The sequence below is a fragment of the Squalius cephalus genome (assembly GCF_949319135.1).
Source record: "Squalius cephalus genome assembly, chromosome: 1".
In the NCBI taxonomy this organism is placed as follows: domain Eukaryota; kingdom Metazoa; phylum Chordata; class Actinopteri; order Cypriniformes; family Leuciscidae; genus Squalius; species Squalius cephalus.
The window spans coordinates 48,533,823-48,550,068 of NC_137122.1; the positions used below are offsets into that span (position 1 = coordinate 48,533,823).

Genomic DNA, 16,246 nt, shown 5'->3' on the forward strand with positions numbered 1-16,246 from the left:
TCATTTCCATCACATGTAAATATTTGATTATTATTTAAAATTATTATGATATACATAATTTCTTAACTGTGTAAGACCACTTTCACACATAGTTTTACCAATTTATACCTATATTGCAATTACCATAGATTTGTGGATTAAGTAAATTATCATGAGGCCCAAACACAAAGCTTACATCCACCACAACCTGAAATATAATATTGCATTGGTTAGATACATTTTAGAAGAATAACTACTTGAGTTATTACATTTAGTGGAACATTATCCCATAAACTAACGATGCAGAAATTTTTAATGAGTGATTAGAATTTTGTACATATTTTTAAAAAAGTTATGAGGTGGTGGAAATGACTGGGTGTTGTGGAAATGACAATGAATGGACGTCCATGTAGAAAAACAGAAAACATTTATTTGAAACCCATTTAACAAATCATTAGTCATTAGTCTGTTTGGTTCCATAACCAGATGAACAGTTACAGTCTTACTGTAAACAACTTTAACCACAAATAGTGAGACCTTTATCCAGTTGACCTCCGCGGCATCTTAAAAATAGATGAAAAGGCATTTCAACAAATATATATTTGAATAAATACATTAGCGTTGTACATTTTAATATTCATATGTAGCCACTCAATCTATGAATTCCACCTTGTAAGCATAAATGTCATTTCCACCTCACCTTTGTCATTTCCACCCAAGAAGGTAATGTGGTGGAAATGACGGTGGTGGAAATGAAAATCCTACAGTATTTTGTAAAAAAATCCAAGCTAGTATTACAGATTAGCTATGCATTGGTAGCTAGCAAAATCAATTTATTTACAAACTCATTTGATGTTACGCCATGTTGGAAATGACATACAATAAAAATATTTTCATTTCAAGCAATATTTACCTTGAGTTTTCTTCTCCAAGTTGCTGAAGAAATTTAAAATGTCCTCCATGTCAGACATGTGCTGTGATGTCATTGTTCATCTCCATAGAAACTACCCAAACAATCTTTCAAAAAAACTTTTTAAAGGGACATTACAGCGTTGTGGTGGAAATGACGGCAATACTGTGGGACAACTACATTTTGTATATAAAATCACATTAATAGTTGTCTGACCTTAAATACCTCAATTATGTTTTGATTCTTTTACTGATACTTTATTCAGTCATAATAAAAAAATATAGATAACTCATTTTTTTACACTTCTTTTTCTCATTATTGAAGATCAGAAGTCTGGGTGTGGGACAAGCACAAAACAGCAATATTTGCATGTATACTGATGTTTAAAAAGGTGAAAAAATCATCGTAGACTACCGGTAAAAAGTTCCTAAAGTACTTTCATTGTAAATTTAACTATAAAAGTGTGAATTTTTCAAAAATGTTTTTATAAAATATGATCAAAGGACATGAAATTGCTTGACTAGTTATTAAATATCTTATGTGTTGCTAATGTTACACAAACTATGTTCCCATTCGCCATCTCAGTCTGCCTTCTAACAATCATCAGAAACGCTTTGAACAACTCAGAACGTCAGTGGAGAAAGACATATAGATCATATACCGGGATAACTTGTCTTCTTTTGAGACTCCCCTGCTAGTTCACTGTTAATGATATGCTAAGCCCACCGGCACGTTGACGTGATTGGTTACAAGGTAGTTGTGACGTCAGAAACACCCGCGATTTCAAACCGCGTTTTTGAGACTGTCTTTGGTTCACTGCAGTTTTAAAGAGAATACTCAACAATGGTGTTGACTTATGAATTTGCACATAGTTTGTCTTAAAGCATATTAAAAACACCACATAGAAATATAAACAACGCTTCAAATATATTTTAGATATTTCTAATGAAAACAATCAATAAATCTGAAGGACCTGTATTTTAAACCTGTGAATGTAGGGCATTTTTGTGAACAGATGAGAAGTAATACATAACATGTTAACTACAGTTAAAAAATAAAAAGGGTTTTGAATGAATTTTAATAAATTGTCTCTATCTAAAACTCAGCTCATGTGGTAAAACTAGACCTGATGTTCCCTTATCCAGAGTCCAATGCACATAGAAACAAACTTGTGCATTTATGAAAGTGTTTTGCAAATCTTATGCTGTGAATCTGAATTAGGTTATGAATCTGTGAACTGCTGTTACCACAGAATGCATACAACATATTTAATTTAAAGTTAAATCATTACATGCCATTTTTCCGCCAGAAAAACAGTCCCTGACAGTGACCGGAACAAAATGTATCTGAGCGTGCTAAAAAAAACAGAGACTGGAACTGTTTCATGCGCTGTGTTATTATTTATTTTTTAACACAATATATGATATTTCCTCACACACATATACATCTGCTTGTCTCCCAGCAAAGTAGCCGAGAGCCTGCTCGCTGCAGAGCAAATGGGTGAAGCTTACGTCTAGTATAGTTATCTTTATAGTTATCCTTATGGTTATCATTAGTGGAAACAGGCCTTAAATCTATAGGAAAATCTCAGAAATTGTCAAATACAATTAATTGATGAATTAATTCTTGGTAAACTGTCAACGAGATCTACACTCCATGTCCAAGGTTTTGTAGCTCCAACTTTAGTTTCATTTTCTCTAATTTCAGATTTTGTATTAGTAAAATTAGTTTAGTCTTTTCCAGTGTCAGTACTTCATATTGTTTTTCCATAACATGATTTATGGTAATGATGGTTGGAGGGACTCTGTGTTTCTCAGTGTCCGAGCCACTTGCCGTAGGTTTCACCTGAGTGCTTCCCAAATCATCTTAATTAAAAAATAAAAGCATTAGCAACATTAGGGTGTGACAGAAACACTGTTAGTTGTAAAAGACTCTCTGGCAGAATGCTGTTGCTACTGCATGTTAGTTAACTCATGGTTGTAAGATTGTAAGCATGAGCTTTACCTTCATTTTGCACTGTTTGGTTCTTGCTTGTGACTGGCACATCTTCACCTTGAGAAACTAATGTTATCAAGAGAGAGAGAGAGTAGAATGTTATCTATCTATCTGAAAACACATTTGTTAGATAAAGTCGCAATCACAATAATTAATTAAAATCACAGATGTGAGATATAAAGTTCCAATTCTCGTTCATATTGTGTCTTTCGTTTTGTGCATCATCAGATAGTCATGTTTACATCGCCTCATTAAGCCTCTGGAGCAGATGCTCGCCGGTTATGGTAAGAGCCGGGACACGCTCTAAGCGGTAGACCAATCACAACAGACTGGGGCTGGCTGACCAATCAGAGCAAAATGCACTCGACGGAAGGCGGGTTTTAAAGGAATCGAAACTAAAACAGAGCATTCAGTCAGAGGGTGAAAACAGGTGCTGCAACAATGCAAATTCTCAGAAAAATAATGAGTTTTTTTAACATTAAATTATGTAATTGTATTTTAGTTGTAGACCCCATAAAAAAAAAACGTATAAACGTGTAAATGAGCATAACTGCCATTTCACACCGCAAGCTTGAGCTTCGCGTCAGTTTAACAATGTTCTTAGGTGTATCTGAGGGTGCTCAAATAAAAACAGAGACTGGAACTGTTCTCATGCGCTGTTATTTATTTCTTTTTTAACACAATATGACATTTCCTCACACACATAGGCTACGTCTGCTTGTCTCCCAGCAAAGTAGCCGAGAGGCTGCTCACTGCAGAGCAAATGGGTGGAGCTTACGTCTAGTATAGTCATCTTTATAGTTATCATTCTTAGTGGAAACAGGCCTTAAGTCTATAGGAAAATCTCAAATATAATTGATTGATGAATTAATTCTTTGTAAACTGTCAACGAGATCTACACTCCATGTCCAAGGTTTTGTAGCCCCAACTTTAGTTTAGTTTTCTGTAATTTCAGATTTTGTATTTCCAAAATTAGCTTAGTCTTTTCCAGTGTCAGTACTTCATATTGTTTTTCCATAACATGATTTATGGTAATGATGGTTGGAGGGACTCTGTGTTTCTCAGTGTCCGAGCCACTTGCCGCAGGTTTCACCTGAGTGCTTCCCAAATCATCTTAATTAAAAAATAAAAACATTAGCAACATTACGGTGTGACAGAAACATTGTTAGTTGTAAAAGATTCTGTGGCAGAATGCTGTTGCTACTGCATGTTAGTTAACTCATGGTTGTAAGATTGTAAGCATGAGCTTTACCTTCATTTTGCACTGTTTGGTTCTTGCTTGTGACTGGCACATCTTCACCTTGAGAAGCTAATGTTATCAAGAGAGAGAGGAGAACATTACAACTCTGTTATTGTAGTCCAAGCCTTGTTTGTTTTATTATTTGCACTGTATGACTATATTTATTCATTAAAACTGATTTGGCAGCACTGAATTCCTCAAAAATACAAATGCTTTCAGCAAACACTTAAAATAATGAAATATGGTTCCCTTAACTGAATTTCAGAGGCGCTCTGTCTGGGTTTGCATACTTACATAAAGTTTTTATCTGTGGCAACGGAAAGCCTTCCCCACAGCCTTCTTCATCCGCATCATTCGGACAGTCCTTGTCACCATCGCACCTCCATATCATAGGTATACATATTTGGTGTTTATCACCACAGCTGAATTGACTGGATCCACAGGTCCTGGCCTCTGATCAAAGCAAAAACAAACTGAGAATCATGACATCTGATGGCAGAAGTTATACTTCAGTGACAGAGTTCTGAAAGGCCATGTTCAAGTTTCACCTAATGTTGGCACAATATCAATAGCATCTAATACAATACTATTTTGTATGTTTACATTAACAATGTATTTATTAAAACCAAGTATAAATCTTAAGCGTTTTAAGCATTAATTACACTGATTCCAAAATATCACCTCTATTTATGACAGATTTGATTATCTGATGCACAGGTTAAAGGCAGGTGTACAGACCAACATGTAAAAAAATATATATATTTTTAATAGTCAGATTCTCAACAACCCACTCAGGGTATTTGTATTTGGCAGACACTTTTATTCAATGAAAAGTATGCTGCATTGAAGGCATACAGTTTTATCAATTCATATGCATGTGAATTTTGCATTTGGACTGACAACATCATTTTAATGTCCAAAGTTGCGTTAGCACCTGTTGTATCTGTTAGTTTTCGTCTGGTCTTGAGTCTATGCCAGCCAGGCACATGCACACATAGACATCAAAGGGGGCTTCAGCACCTGCACTTTAGGTGCCCTTTTAAAGGGGTGCTTTTTTCTTTTCTTTTTTTTTCTTTACCCTGGATCACAAAACCACAAGTCGCACAGGTATATTTGTGACAATAGCCAACAATACATTGTATGGGTCAAAATTATCAATTTTTCTTTTATGCCAAAAATCTTTTGGATATAAAGATCATGTTCCATGAAGATATTTTGTACATTTCCTACCCTAAATATACAAAACATTTTTTTTTGTGAGTGAATGCAGCACAATCGCGAACGTGCATATATGTGTGTATATCTGTTTGTGCACAGCTTCCCTGTCAAACAAATCTGTTTATTGAATATCAGGGTGGGAGATTGTCTATGTTTGAGATAGACATTATAAAAATCATTTTTTGATAAAGTTTTAGCATTTTTAGGTTTTTCTATACCGAGGCTAAGTATTCCTCACATTCCATTTATTCCTTTTCCTTAGGGGGTCAAATTGACCAGCGAGGGAAGGATTTGTTACTTTTTAAAAATTCAAGCACAAAATTCCTTGAATCCAGTCAAAAAAAAAAAAAAAAAAAAAAAAAAATTGGTGTAGGCCTATATGGTTCAAGTGTGACTAAAGTCCTAAGGTCTTGGACAACTCTGATAAACACTCAATTTATTTTTACATTTTTTTTAAAGTGAGTTTCGGGTCAAAATGACCCGAGGAAAGGATGAGGGGGATATGCACAAATTTCTCTCTTTTGCATGGTTTTGTAAACCTCTGAATTTTTTTCTTTCATATGCTGCTAACATCAAAATCAAATCTGTTGCTTTATGTAATGTACATGTTTATTGTTTATCAAATGTTTTTAAAAATGATTTAAAGTGAATGCTATTTCATCTTAAAGAACAAATATTCGTTTATATAAAAAAAATCATGGATTAAAATTAATTAATTATAGATACTGAGGGATAATGTATCCTACACCCAGATATTTGTTCTTGCAAAATAAACCCAAACAGGGTTACCTGGACCCCTCAGCGGGGCTTATTACACCGCTGTTATTTGCCACAAAATATTGATTCGAGTTTAAATATTTTATTAGCTCATTAAACGGAAACACAAAGCTTACGCAAACAACAACAGTACACGGATGGACAATTAAGGCATAATAGAATCTTTCATGACTGTGACTAAGAAGCCGAAAATTAAAGCCAAATATAATTTCTGTGCATCAAAAAATACAAATGCATTCACAACATTGCAACTATGTTATTGTAGTTTAATACATAAAGTAATACAGGGTTCTCAAGTTTGATCAAAAGCTTGGAGTGAGATCACATGTGGTTGGGGGAGGAGCCTAATGGAGCCCCGCCCCCACCTGTCCCCGCCCCCCAATTTTAACCATTGTTAACCCGCACAAATTGAAATTATAACAATTGGTAAATCTAATAAATGACAGAGCAATTCATCACATCAAATATACTCTTTAATGTTATATTTCAAAATTACAAATAAGTTATACAAAAATTACAAAAATATAATGAATTGCTCCAAACAGTTTGGAAAAACAAATATTTTTGCATTTTGAATATGTCTAGTCGAAACGGTATAATGATTTATTGTGTGGTGGGACATTGTGAACAAATGACATATTAGAGTATTATTAAGGTGTGTGTGTGTGTGTGTGTGTGTGTACACAAGAGTACACACTCCAGCTTATGAAATGTGTTTTGTGTTGTAAGTGTTTGAAAAATACAAATGCAATGGCAATCAATGATTAATGTAGCCTATGTTTTGACAGGATATATATTACCCAGAGCACTCTGCTTTAATACGTATGTAGCCTTAATGTAACTAGAAATACTATTAATACAGTATAATATATAATTTAAAATAAAATAAAATAAATAAATTTAAATTTATTTAAAATAAAATGAAGAGATACATCTTCATTCCTTCCCATACCCACTAACATTTCCCTTAGTTTCAGATAACGTAAGCTAGCCAAACTGAGCCAAAGATTCTGGCCTGGTTGCAAAGTAGTTGTAGAGTTTTTGACTGCATCAATAATAATGTATATGATGGGCTATATATTAAATGTTCTAGCCTAAAAATGTTAGACGAGCTTTCTTCCAACTTACCTTCTCCATCATCACGACGTGTGTTCGCGCGATGTTGTTGGTTACCTAGTAACGAACGTACGGTGGCCGAGAATGTTCCGTCAACTTCCGTGTGTTCGCGCATCTGTGTTGCCTATTAACGAACGCAATCTGGCCAAGATACGTGCTGGCGGCAGAAAACTTCACTTTGTGTGCCCGCGCCTCGTATACAACGTTATATATAAAGCTTGCATGACATGACATGCTTGGTTGGCATTGCCTTTTCAGCGTGAGAAATACACGGTGTGGCGTGTGAGCGTGTGAACTGGTTGAATTGCGTGTGTCTCACGGCCAATGCGTGAGACTTGAGAACCCTGAGTAATACATCCTTTCCATTTAACGTTTGGCCCGCAACAACAGATTAATATATATACAATAAAATAAAAATAGTTTTTATAACAACTTTTACATGACACTGTTTATTTTCATAGCCATATAGGTTATAATAAAAATAAATCTACAATAATATTTCAGTAAAAAATAATTTCAATCCTCCTGATGATACTTGGCTTCTAAGTCACTAGCACCTTTATTTGACACTGACATGTTCGTGCCAGCTTTGCAGGTCAGGCATTCTGCTTCATATAAATAATGTGTTATACATGATGTTTAATGAAAAAAAAAAAGAAGTGTTTCTTTCCATTGCTCAAATAGCAAAAGAAAAACTTTCAAGAGAGAAAGACCTACATTTTACGTAACTCACGTAATATAATACAAAGTAGGCTATAGCCTGCGTTATAAATGTAGGCCTACATACATAAAAAAAAAAAAATAATAATAATAATAAAAAAATAATAATAATAATAATAAATATATATATATATATATGAAGAGTTCAGATGCAAAAGCCTCTAAGTGCCATCTGAAAATTTCTTCTAGAATGATCATCTTTATCAAGCTTGTATATTTAAGTTCAGTAAATTCACTTAAATGGCAATGAAAATGAAAAATATATATAAATACATAAATAAACTTTTCAGGATTTACAAAAAGGGTCCATCAAGCGAAGAACAGAGAAGTAGTGCAGACCGACAGGCACAGTATATACGCCCACAATTGTAAGGAAAATGTCTAAATGTGTCTATGAATAAGATAAAGAAATGTATTAAAGATAATTTATGATTATTAAAGACTCAGGAAAACTCCCTTTACTCACTTGTTTGAACAGGACAGAACAAAGCGACTGCCAGTAAGAACATAAATGAGATCCCCATATTCTGATTAAGCAGGTGGACGTCTACTCATGAGTCTGACACTGCTGGTAAATACGCCAACGCTATCAATTTGTCTCATTTAAGCCTCCACCCACTCACCTTAAAAAAAAAAAAAAAGTTCAATATTGTGCAATATGAGAAGTGAAAAAAAACCCCAGCACTAATTAGTCTATTTGCTAATATGATAAACATAATCGAAAGCCTATGCACATGAGATGAACGAATTACACATTTATTTAAGAATTAAATCTTAATCTGTACATCAGGTCAAACATGCCACACTTCTATTCTAGGCTGATATTAATCATTTTTTTTAAAAGTAAAAACATTTTTTACACACAATTTCATTTAGTTCATTCAAAATAATTTAGTTTAGTTGGGTCAACACAATTCAGTTAGTTTAGGTCAAATTAATTTGACAATTAAGTGAAAATAGCATTTTCTTAGTTATATGCTACTTACACTTCAGTGAAAATCTTATGTTGGTCCAACATAACTTTGTTTATTAATTTACAGAGATTTAATTAATTACCTTAATTTAAAACATGTTGTTTCCTTCATGGTATTTATTTAAAGGGGCCGCAAAAGCAAACAAGCATGTTGGTCGGTATTTGTGCAGACTGACAAGTAGGGTATAAGTTAAGTAACCTCTTGAAATCTTTTAAATGTGAAAGTAAGAAACTGATTGATGGAAAGAACTCAACAATTATAGTTACATGTTTACCATTTAAAAGACAATTGTGTGGTGTGGCTTTTGTGTTCATGGTTAAGTGCTAGTCTAATTTCAACATGCAGTTTATAGAAGACGTTTACTAGCCTTGGTCTTTAATTAACATTAACATTAATTTGTGTGCAGCCTATAACTGTCCTGGTTTAGTGTAGCCTTAATGCAATTGGTCAAATTGGTGTTTTGAGCAAATGAATTGCATTCCCGCTGAAAAACAAGCATTCTAGCGCGAAAATGTCTCCATTACACTGCCTCGTTTACAAAACAAAATGCTCCGAACAAACATATAACCCTTTAACATATAATCCATTTGTGCCTTAACATGTCTTTCCCTTTCCTGAAAAAAGGAAGCATCCACAGCCATATCACCCTGTAGCCTAAGACTGGTTGTGATGGTAAACCGAGGTCCTGACTCTCTGTGGTCATTAAAAATCCCATGGCACTTCTCGTAAAGAGTAGATTCATTCTCGTGATACGCAGCTCGTTTGAGCTTCTGCAAGAACAAATGAGGTTCAATCTCGTGTTACGCAGCACGTTTGAGATTGCGCAAGAACCAATGAGGTTCATTCTCGTGTTACGCAGCACATTTGAGCTTCAGCAAGAACCAATGAGGTTCATTCTCGTGTTACGCACCACGTTTGAGCTTCAGCAAGAACCAATGAGGTTCATTCTCGTGTTACGCAGCACGTTTGAGCTTCAGCAAGAACCAATGAGGTTCATTCTCGTGATACGCAGCACGTTTGGGCTTCTGCAAGAACCAATGAGGTTCATTCTCGTGTTACGCAGCACTTTTGAGCTTCTGCAAGAACCAATGAGGTTCATTCTCGTGTTACGCAGCACGTTTGAGCTTCTGCAAGAACAAATGAGGTTCATTCTCGTGTTACGCAGCACGTTTGAGCTTGCGCAAGAACCAATGAGGTTCATTCTCGTGTTACGCAACACGCTTGAGCTTCTGTAAGAACCAATGAGGTTCATTCTCGTGTTACGCAGCACGTTTGAGCTTGCGCAAGAACCAAGGAGGTTCATTCTCGTGTTACGCAACACGCTTGAGCTTCTGTAAGAACCAATGAGGTTCATTCTCGTGTTACGCAGCACGATTGAGCTTCTGTAAGAACCAATGAGGTTCATTCTCGTGTTACGCAGCACGTTTGAGCTTGCGCAAGAACCAATGAGGTTCATTCTCATGTTACGCAACACGCTTGAGCTTCTGTAAGAACCAATGAGGTTCATTCTCGTGTTACGCAGCACGTTTGAGCTTCAGCAAGAACCAATGAGGTTCATTCTCGTGTTACGCTGCACGTTTGAGCTTCTGTAAGAACCAATGAGGTTCATTCTCGTGTTACGCAGCACGTTTGAGCTTGCGCAAGAACCAATGAGGTTCATTCTCGTGTTACGCAACACGCTTGAGCTTCTGTAAGAACCAATGAGGTTCATTCTCGTGTTACGCAGCACGTTTGAGCTTGCGCAAGAACCAATGAGGTTCATTCTCGTGTTACGCAACACGCTTGAGCTTCTGTAAGAACCAATGAGGTTCATTCTCGTGTTACGCAGCACGTTTGAGCTTGCGCAAGAACCAGTGAGGTTCATTCTCGTGTAACGCAGCACGTTTGAGCTTCCGCAAGAACCAATGAGGTTCATTCTCGTGTAACGCAGCACGTTTGAGCTTGCGCAAGAACCAATGAGGTTCATTCTCGTGTTACGCAGCACGTTTGAGCTTCAGCAAGAACCAATGAGATTCATTCTCGTGTTACGCAGCACGTTTGGGCTTCTGCAAGAACCAATGAGGTTCATTCTCGTGTTACGCAGCACTTTTGAGCTTCTGCAAGAACCAATGAGGTTCATTCTCGTGTTACGCAGCACGTTTGAGCTTCTGCAAGAACAAATGAGGTTCATTCTCGTGTTACGCAGCACGATTGAGCTTCAGCAAGAACCAATGAGGTTCATTCTCGTGTTACGCAGCACGTTTGAGCTTGCGCAAGAACCAATGAGGTTCATTCTCGTGTTACGCAACACGCTTGAGCTTCTGTAAGAACCAATGAGGTTCATTCTCGTGTTACGCAGCACGTTTGAGCTTCAGCAAGAACCAATGAGGTTCATTCTCGTGTTACGCACCACGTTTGAGCTTCAGCAAGAACCAATGAGGTTCATTCTCGTGTTACGCAGCACGTTTGAGCTTCAGCAAGAACCAATGAGGTTCATTCTCGTGATACGCAGCACGTTTGGGCTTCTGCAAGAACCAATGAGGTTCATTCTCGTGTTACGCAGCACTTTTGAGCTTCTGCAAGAACCAATGAGGTTCATTCTCGTGTTACGCAGCACGTTTGAGCTTCTGCAAGAACAAATGAGGTTCATTCTCGTGTTACGCAGCACGTTTGAGCTTGCGCAAGAACCAATGAGGTTCATTCTCGTGTTACGCAACACGCTTGAGCTTCTGTAAGAACCAATGAGGTTCATTCTCGTGTTACGCAGCACGTTTGAGCTTGCGCAAGAACCAAGGAGGTTCATTCTCGTGTTACGCAACACGCTTGAGCTTCTGTAAGAACCAATGAGGTTCATTCTCGTGTTACGCAGCACGATTGAGCTTCTGTAAGAACCAATGAGGTTCATTCTCGTGTTACGCAGCACGTTTGAGCTTGCGCAAGAACCAATGAGGTTCATTCTCATGTTACGCAACACGCTTGAGCTTCTGTAAGAACCAATGAGGTTCATTCTCGTGTTATGCAGCACGATTGAGCTTCAGCAAGAACCAATGAGGTTCATTCTCGTGTTACGCTGCACGTTTGAGCTTCTGTAAGAACCAATGAGGTTCATTCTCGTGTTACGCAGCACGTTTGAGCTTCAGCAAGAACCAATGAGGTTCATTCTCGTGTTACGCTGCACGTTTGAGCTTCTGTAAGAACCAATGAGGTTCATTCTCGTGTTACGCAGCACGTTTGAGCTTGCGCAAGAACCAATGAGGTTCATTCTCGTGTTACGCAACACGCTTGAGCTTCTGTAAGAACCAATGAGGTTCATTCTCGTGTTACGCAGCACGTTTGAGCTTGCGCAAGAACCAATGAGGTTCATTCTCGTGTTACGCAACACGCTTGAGCTTCTGTAAGAACCAATGAGGTTCATTCTCGTGTTACGCAGCACGTTTGAGCTTGCGCAAGAACCAGTGAGGTTCATTCTCGTGTAACGCAGCACGTTTGAGCTTCCGCAAGAACCAATGAGGTTCATTCTCGTGTAACGCAGCACGTTTGAGCTTGCGCAAGAACCAATGAGGTTCATTCTCGTGTTACGCAGCACGTTTGAGCTTCAGCAAGAACCAATGAGATTCATTCTCGTGTTACGCAGCACGTTTGGGCTTCTGCAAGAACCAATGAGGTTCATTCTCGTGTTACGCAGCACTTTTGAGCTTCTGCAAGAACCAATGAGGTTCATTCTCGTGTTACGCAGCACGTTTGAGCTTCTGCAAGAACAAATGAGGTTCATTCTCGTGTTACGCAGCACGATTGAGCTTCAGCAAGAACCAATGAGGTTCATTCTCGTGTTACGCAGCACGTTTGAGCTTGCGCAAGAACCAATGAGGTTCATTCTCGTGTTACGCAACACGCTTGAGCTTCTGTAAGAACCAATGAGGTTCATTCTCGTGTTACGCAGCACGTTTGAGCTTGCGCAAGAACCAATGAGGTTCATTCTCGTGTTACGCAACACGCTTGAGCTTCTGTAAGAACCAATGAGGTTCATTCTCGTGTTACGCAGCACGATTGAGCTTCAGCAAGAACCAATGAGGTTCATTCTCGTGTTACGCAACACGCTTGAGCTTCTGTAAGAACCAATGAGGTTCATTCTCGTGTTACGCTTCACGTTTGAGCTTGCGCAAGAACCAATGAGGTTCATTCTCGTGTTACGCAACACGCTTGAGCTTCTGTAAGAACCAATGAGGTTCATTCTCGTGTTACGCAGCACGTTTGAGCTTGCGCAAGAACCAATGAGGTTCATTCTCGTGATACGCAGCACGTTTGAGCTTCAGCAAGAACCAATGAGGATCATTCTCGTGTTACGCAGCACGTTTGAGCTTGCGCAAGAACCAATGAGGTTCATTCTCGTGTTACGCAGCACGTTTGAGCTTGCGCAAGAACCAATGAGGTTCATTCTCGTGTTACGCAGCACGTTTGAGCTTGCGCAAGAACCAATGAGGTTCATTCTCGTGTTACGCAGCACGTTTGAGCTTGCGCAAGAACCAATGAGGTTCATTCTCGTGTTACGCAACACGCTTGAGCTTCAGCAAGAACCAATGAGGTTCATTCTCGTGTTACGCAACACGCTTGAGCTTCTGTAAGAACCAATGAGGTTCATTCTCGTGTTACGCAACACGCTTGAGCTTCTGTAAGAACCAATGAGGTTCATTCTCGTGTTACGCAGCACGTTTGAGCTTCTGCAAGAACAAATGAGGTTCATTCTCGTGTTACGCAGCACGTTTGAGCTTCTGCAAGAACAAATGAGGTTCATTCTCGTGTTACGCAGCACGTTTGAGCTTCTGCAAGAACAAATGAGGTTCATTCTCGTGTTACGCAGCACGTTTGAGCTTCTGCAAGAACAAATGAGGTTCATTCTCGTGTTACGCAGCACGATTGAGCTTCAGCAAGAACCAATGAGGTTCATTCTCGTGTTACGCAGCACGTTTGAGCTTCTGCAAGAACAAATGAGGTTCATTCTCGTGTTACGCAGCACGATTGAGCTTCAGCAAGCACCAATGAGGTTCATTCTTGTGTTACGCTGCACGTTTGAGCTTGCGCAAGAACCAATGAGGTTCATTCTCGTGTTACGCAACACGCTTGAGCTTCTGTAAGAACCAATGAGGTTCATTCTCGTGTTACGCAGCACGTTTGAGCTTGCGCAAGAACCAATGAGGTTCATTCTCGTGTTACGCAACACGCTTGAGCTTCTGTAAGAACCAATGAGGTTCATTCTCGTGTTACGCAGCACGTTTGAGCTTCAGCAAGAACCAATGAGGTTCATTCTCGTGTTACGCTGCACGTTTGAGCTTGCGCAAGAACCAATGAGGTTCATTCTCGTGTTACGCAACACGCTTGAGCTTCTGTAAGAACCAATGAGGTTCATTCTCGTGTTACGCAGCACGATTGAGCTTCAGCAAGAACCAATGAGGTTCATTCTCGTGTTACGCAGCACGTTTGAGCTTCTGTAAGAACCAATGAGGTTCATTCTCGTGTTACGCAGCACGTTTGAGCTTGCGCAAGAACCAATGAGGTTCATTCTCGTGTTACGCAACACGCTTGAGCTTCTGTAAGAACCAATGAGGTTCATTCTCGTGTTACGCAGCACGTTTGAGCTTGCGCAAGAACCAATGAGGTTCATTCTCGTGTTACACACCACGTTTGAGCTTGCGCAAGAACCAATGAGGTTCATTCTCGTGATACGCAGCACGTTTGAGCTTCAGCAAGAACCAATGAGGATTATTCTCGTGTTACGCAGCACGTTTGAGCTTGCGCAAGAACCAATGAGGTTCATTCTCGTGTAACGCAGCACGTTTGAGCTTGCGCAAGAACCAATGAGGTTCATTCTCGTGTTACGCAGCACGTTTGAGCTTGCGCAAGAACCAATGAGGTTCATTCTCGTGTTACGCAGCACGTTTGAGCTTGCGCAAGAACCAATGAGGTTCATTCTCGTGTTACGCAACACGCTTGAGCTTCAGCAAGAACCAATGAGGTTCATTCTCGTGTTACGCAACACGCTTGAGCTTCTGTAAGAACCAATGAGGTTCATTCTCGTGTTACGCAACACGCTTGAGCTTCTGTAAGAACCAATGAGGTTCATTCTCGTGTTACGCAGCACGTTTGAGCTTCTGTAAGAACCAATGAGGTTCATTCTCGTGTTACGCAGCAAGTTTTAGCTTCAGCAAGAACCAATGAGGTTCATTCTCGTGTTACGCAGCATGTTTGAGCTTCTGTAAGAACCAATGAGGTTCATTCTCGTGTTACGCAGCACGTTTGAGCTTCAGCAAGAACCAATGAGGTTCATTCTCGTGTTACGCAGCACGTTTGAGCTTCTGTAAGAACCAATGAGGTTCATTCTCGTGTTACGCAGCACGTTTGAGCTTCCGCAAGAACCAATGAGGTTCATTCTCGTGTTACGCAGCACGATTGAGCTTCTGCAAGAACCAATGAGGTTCATTCTCGTGTTACGCAGCACATTTGACTTTCTTCATGAACCAATGAGGTTCATTCTCGTGTTACGCAGCACTTTTCAGCTTCCATAAGAGGTTTGTTCATAAAACCCTAAATTAAACTTGTTCATCATAAAGCGATCAAATCTCTTCAGAAAATGTTGACTAAACCGCTCAATTTATATGGATTAGTTTTATGATCTCTTTATGAACTTTTTGAAGCGTCAAAGTGGTCATTGCGTAGCTAACTGAGGGACAGAAAGCTCTCGGATTTAATCAAAAAATATCTTCATTTGTGTTGAAGATGAACAAAAGTTTTACGAGTTTGGAACGACATAAGGGTGAGTAATTAATGACAGAATCTTAATTTTTTGGGTGAACTCTCACTTTAAGTTTTAAATATATTAGGTGGATTGAACACAATGAAATTAAGCTGTGACAATGTTAAAAAGTCAGGTTACTTTTGCTCATTTTAATTAATTAAACTGAATAAGAGGTAAAAATCCTTTGAGTGCATGCATATTATAGTCTTTTAACTCAAGAAGAATAAGAAAAAAGAAAAAAACACTTACAAATCAGATAAAATAAGCTTGCTAGGAATTTCCAGTGCTCCAAAGTTAGTCAATGTTAGGACATTTACAAACGTCACAAAACCAACAGTTCAGTGTTTGACTTTCTGGAGAAATGCACTATGATCCTTCATGAGTAAGTGGACAACAAAAAAAGAAATCGGCCAGCGGGGTCAAAAAGTAATGTATCAACACGCATCACACAGTAAAGGACAAATTGTGCAAAGTCTTGTAATCCAAAGACTTCTATAACGTTAAGAGCACTGGCTGCCTGTATATCACCAATAAAACCTCTTAATTGT

General features: G+C 38.6%; 1 protein-coding gene across 2 annotated transcripts; it reads right to left on the reverse strand.

Annotated features, from left to right (window-relative positions):
- Positions 1-1,215: 1,215 nt before the first annotated feature.
- Positions 1,216-16,102, reverse strand: LOC307155188 (uncharacterized protein). 2 transcript variants are annotated; one of them, XM_079865731.1, is made up of 6 exons: positions 15,948-16,063; positions 8,422-8,578; positions 4,419-4,577; positions 4,137-4,193; positions 2,894-2,950; positions 1,216-2,754 (listed from the first exon to the last, which is right to left on the reverse strand). In XM_079865731.1, the coding sequence occupies exons 2-6, from the start codon at positions 8,477-8,479 to the stop codon at positions 2,537-2,539; spliced, it is 549 nt and encodes a 182-aa protein (XP_079721857.1). In that variant the 5' UTR covers positions 8,480-8,578; positions 15,948-16,063; the 3' UTR covers positions 1,216-2,536. The 2 variants fall into 2 exon arrangements, with proteins under 2 accessions (XP_079721857.1, XP_079721858.1); XM_079865732.1 differs by lacking the exon at positions 1,216-2,754 and having other exon boundaries at positions 2,899-3,997; positions 15,948-16,102.
- Positions 16,103-16,246: the final 144 nt, after the last annotated feature.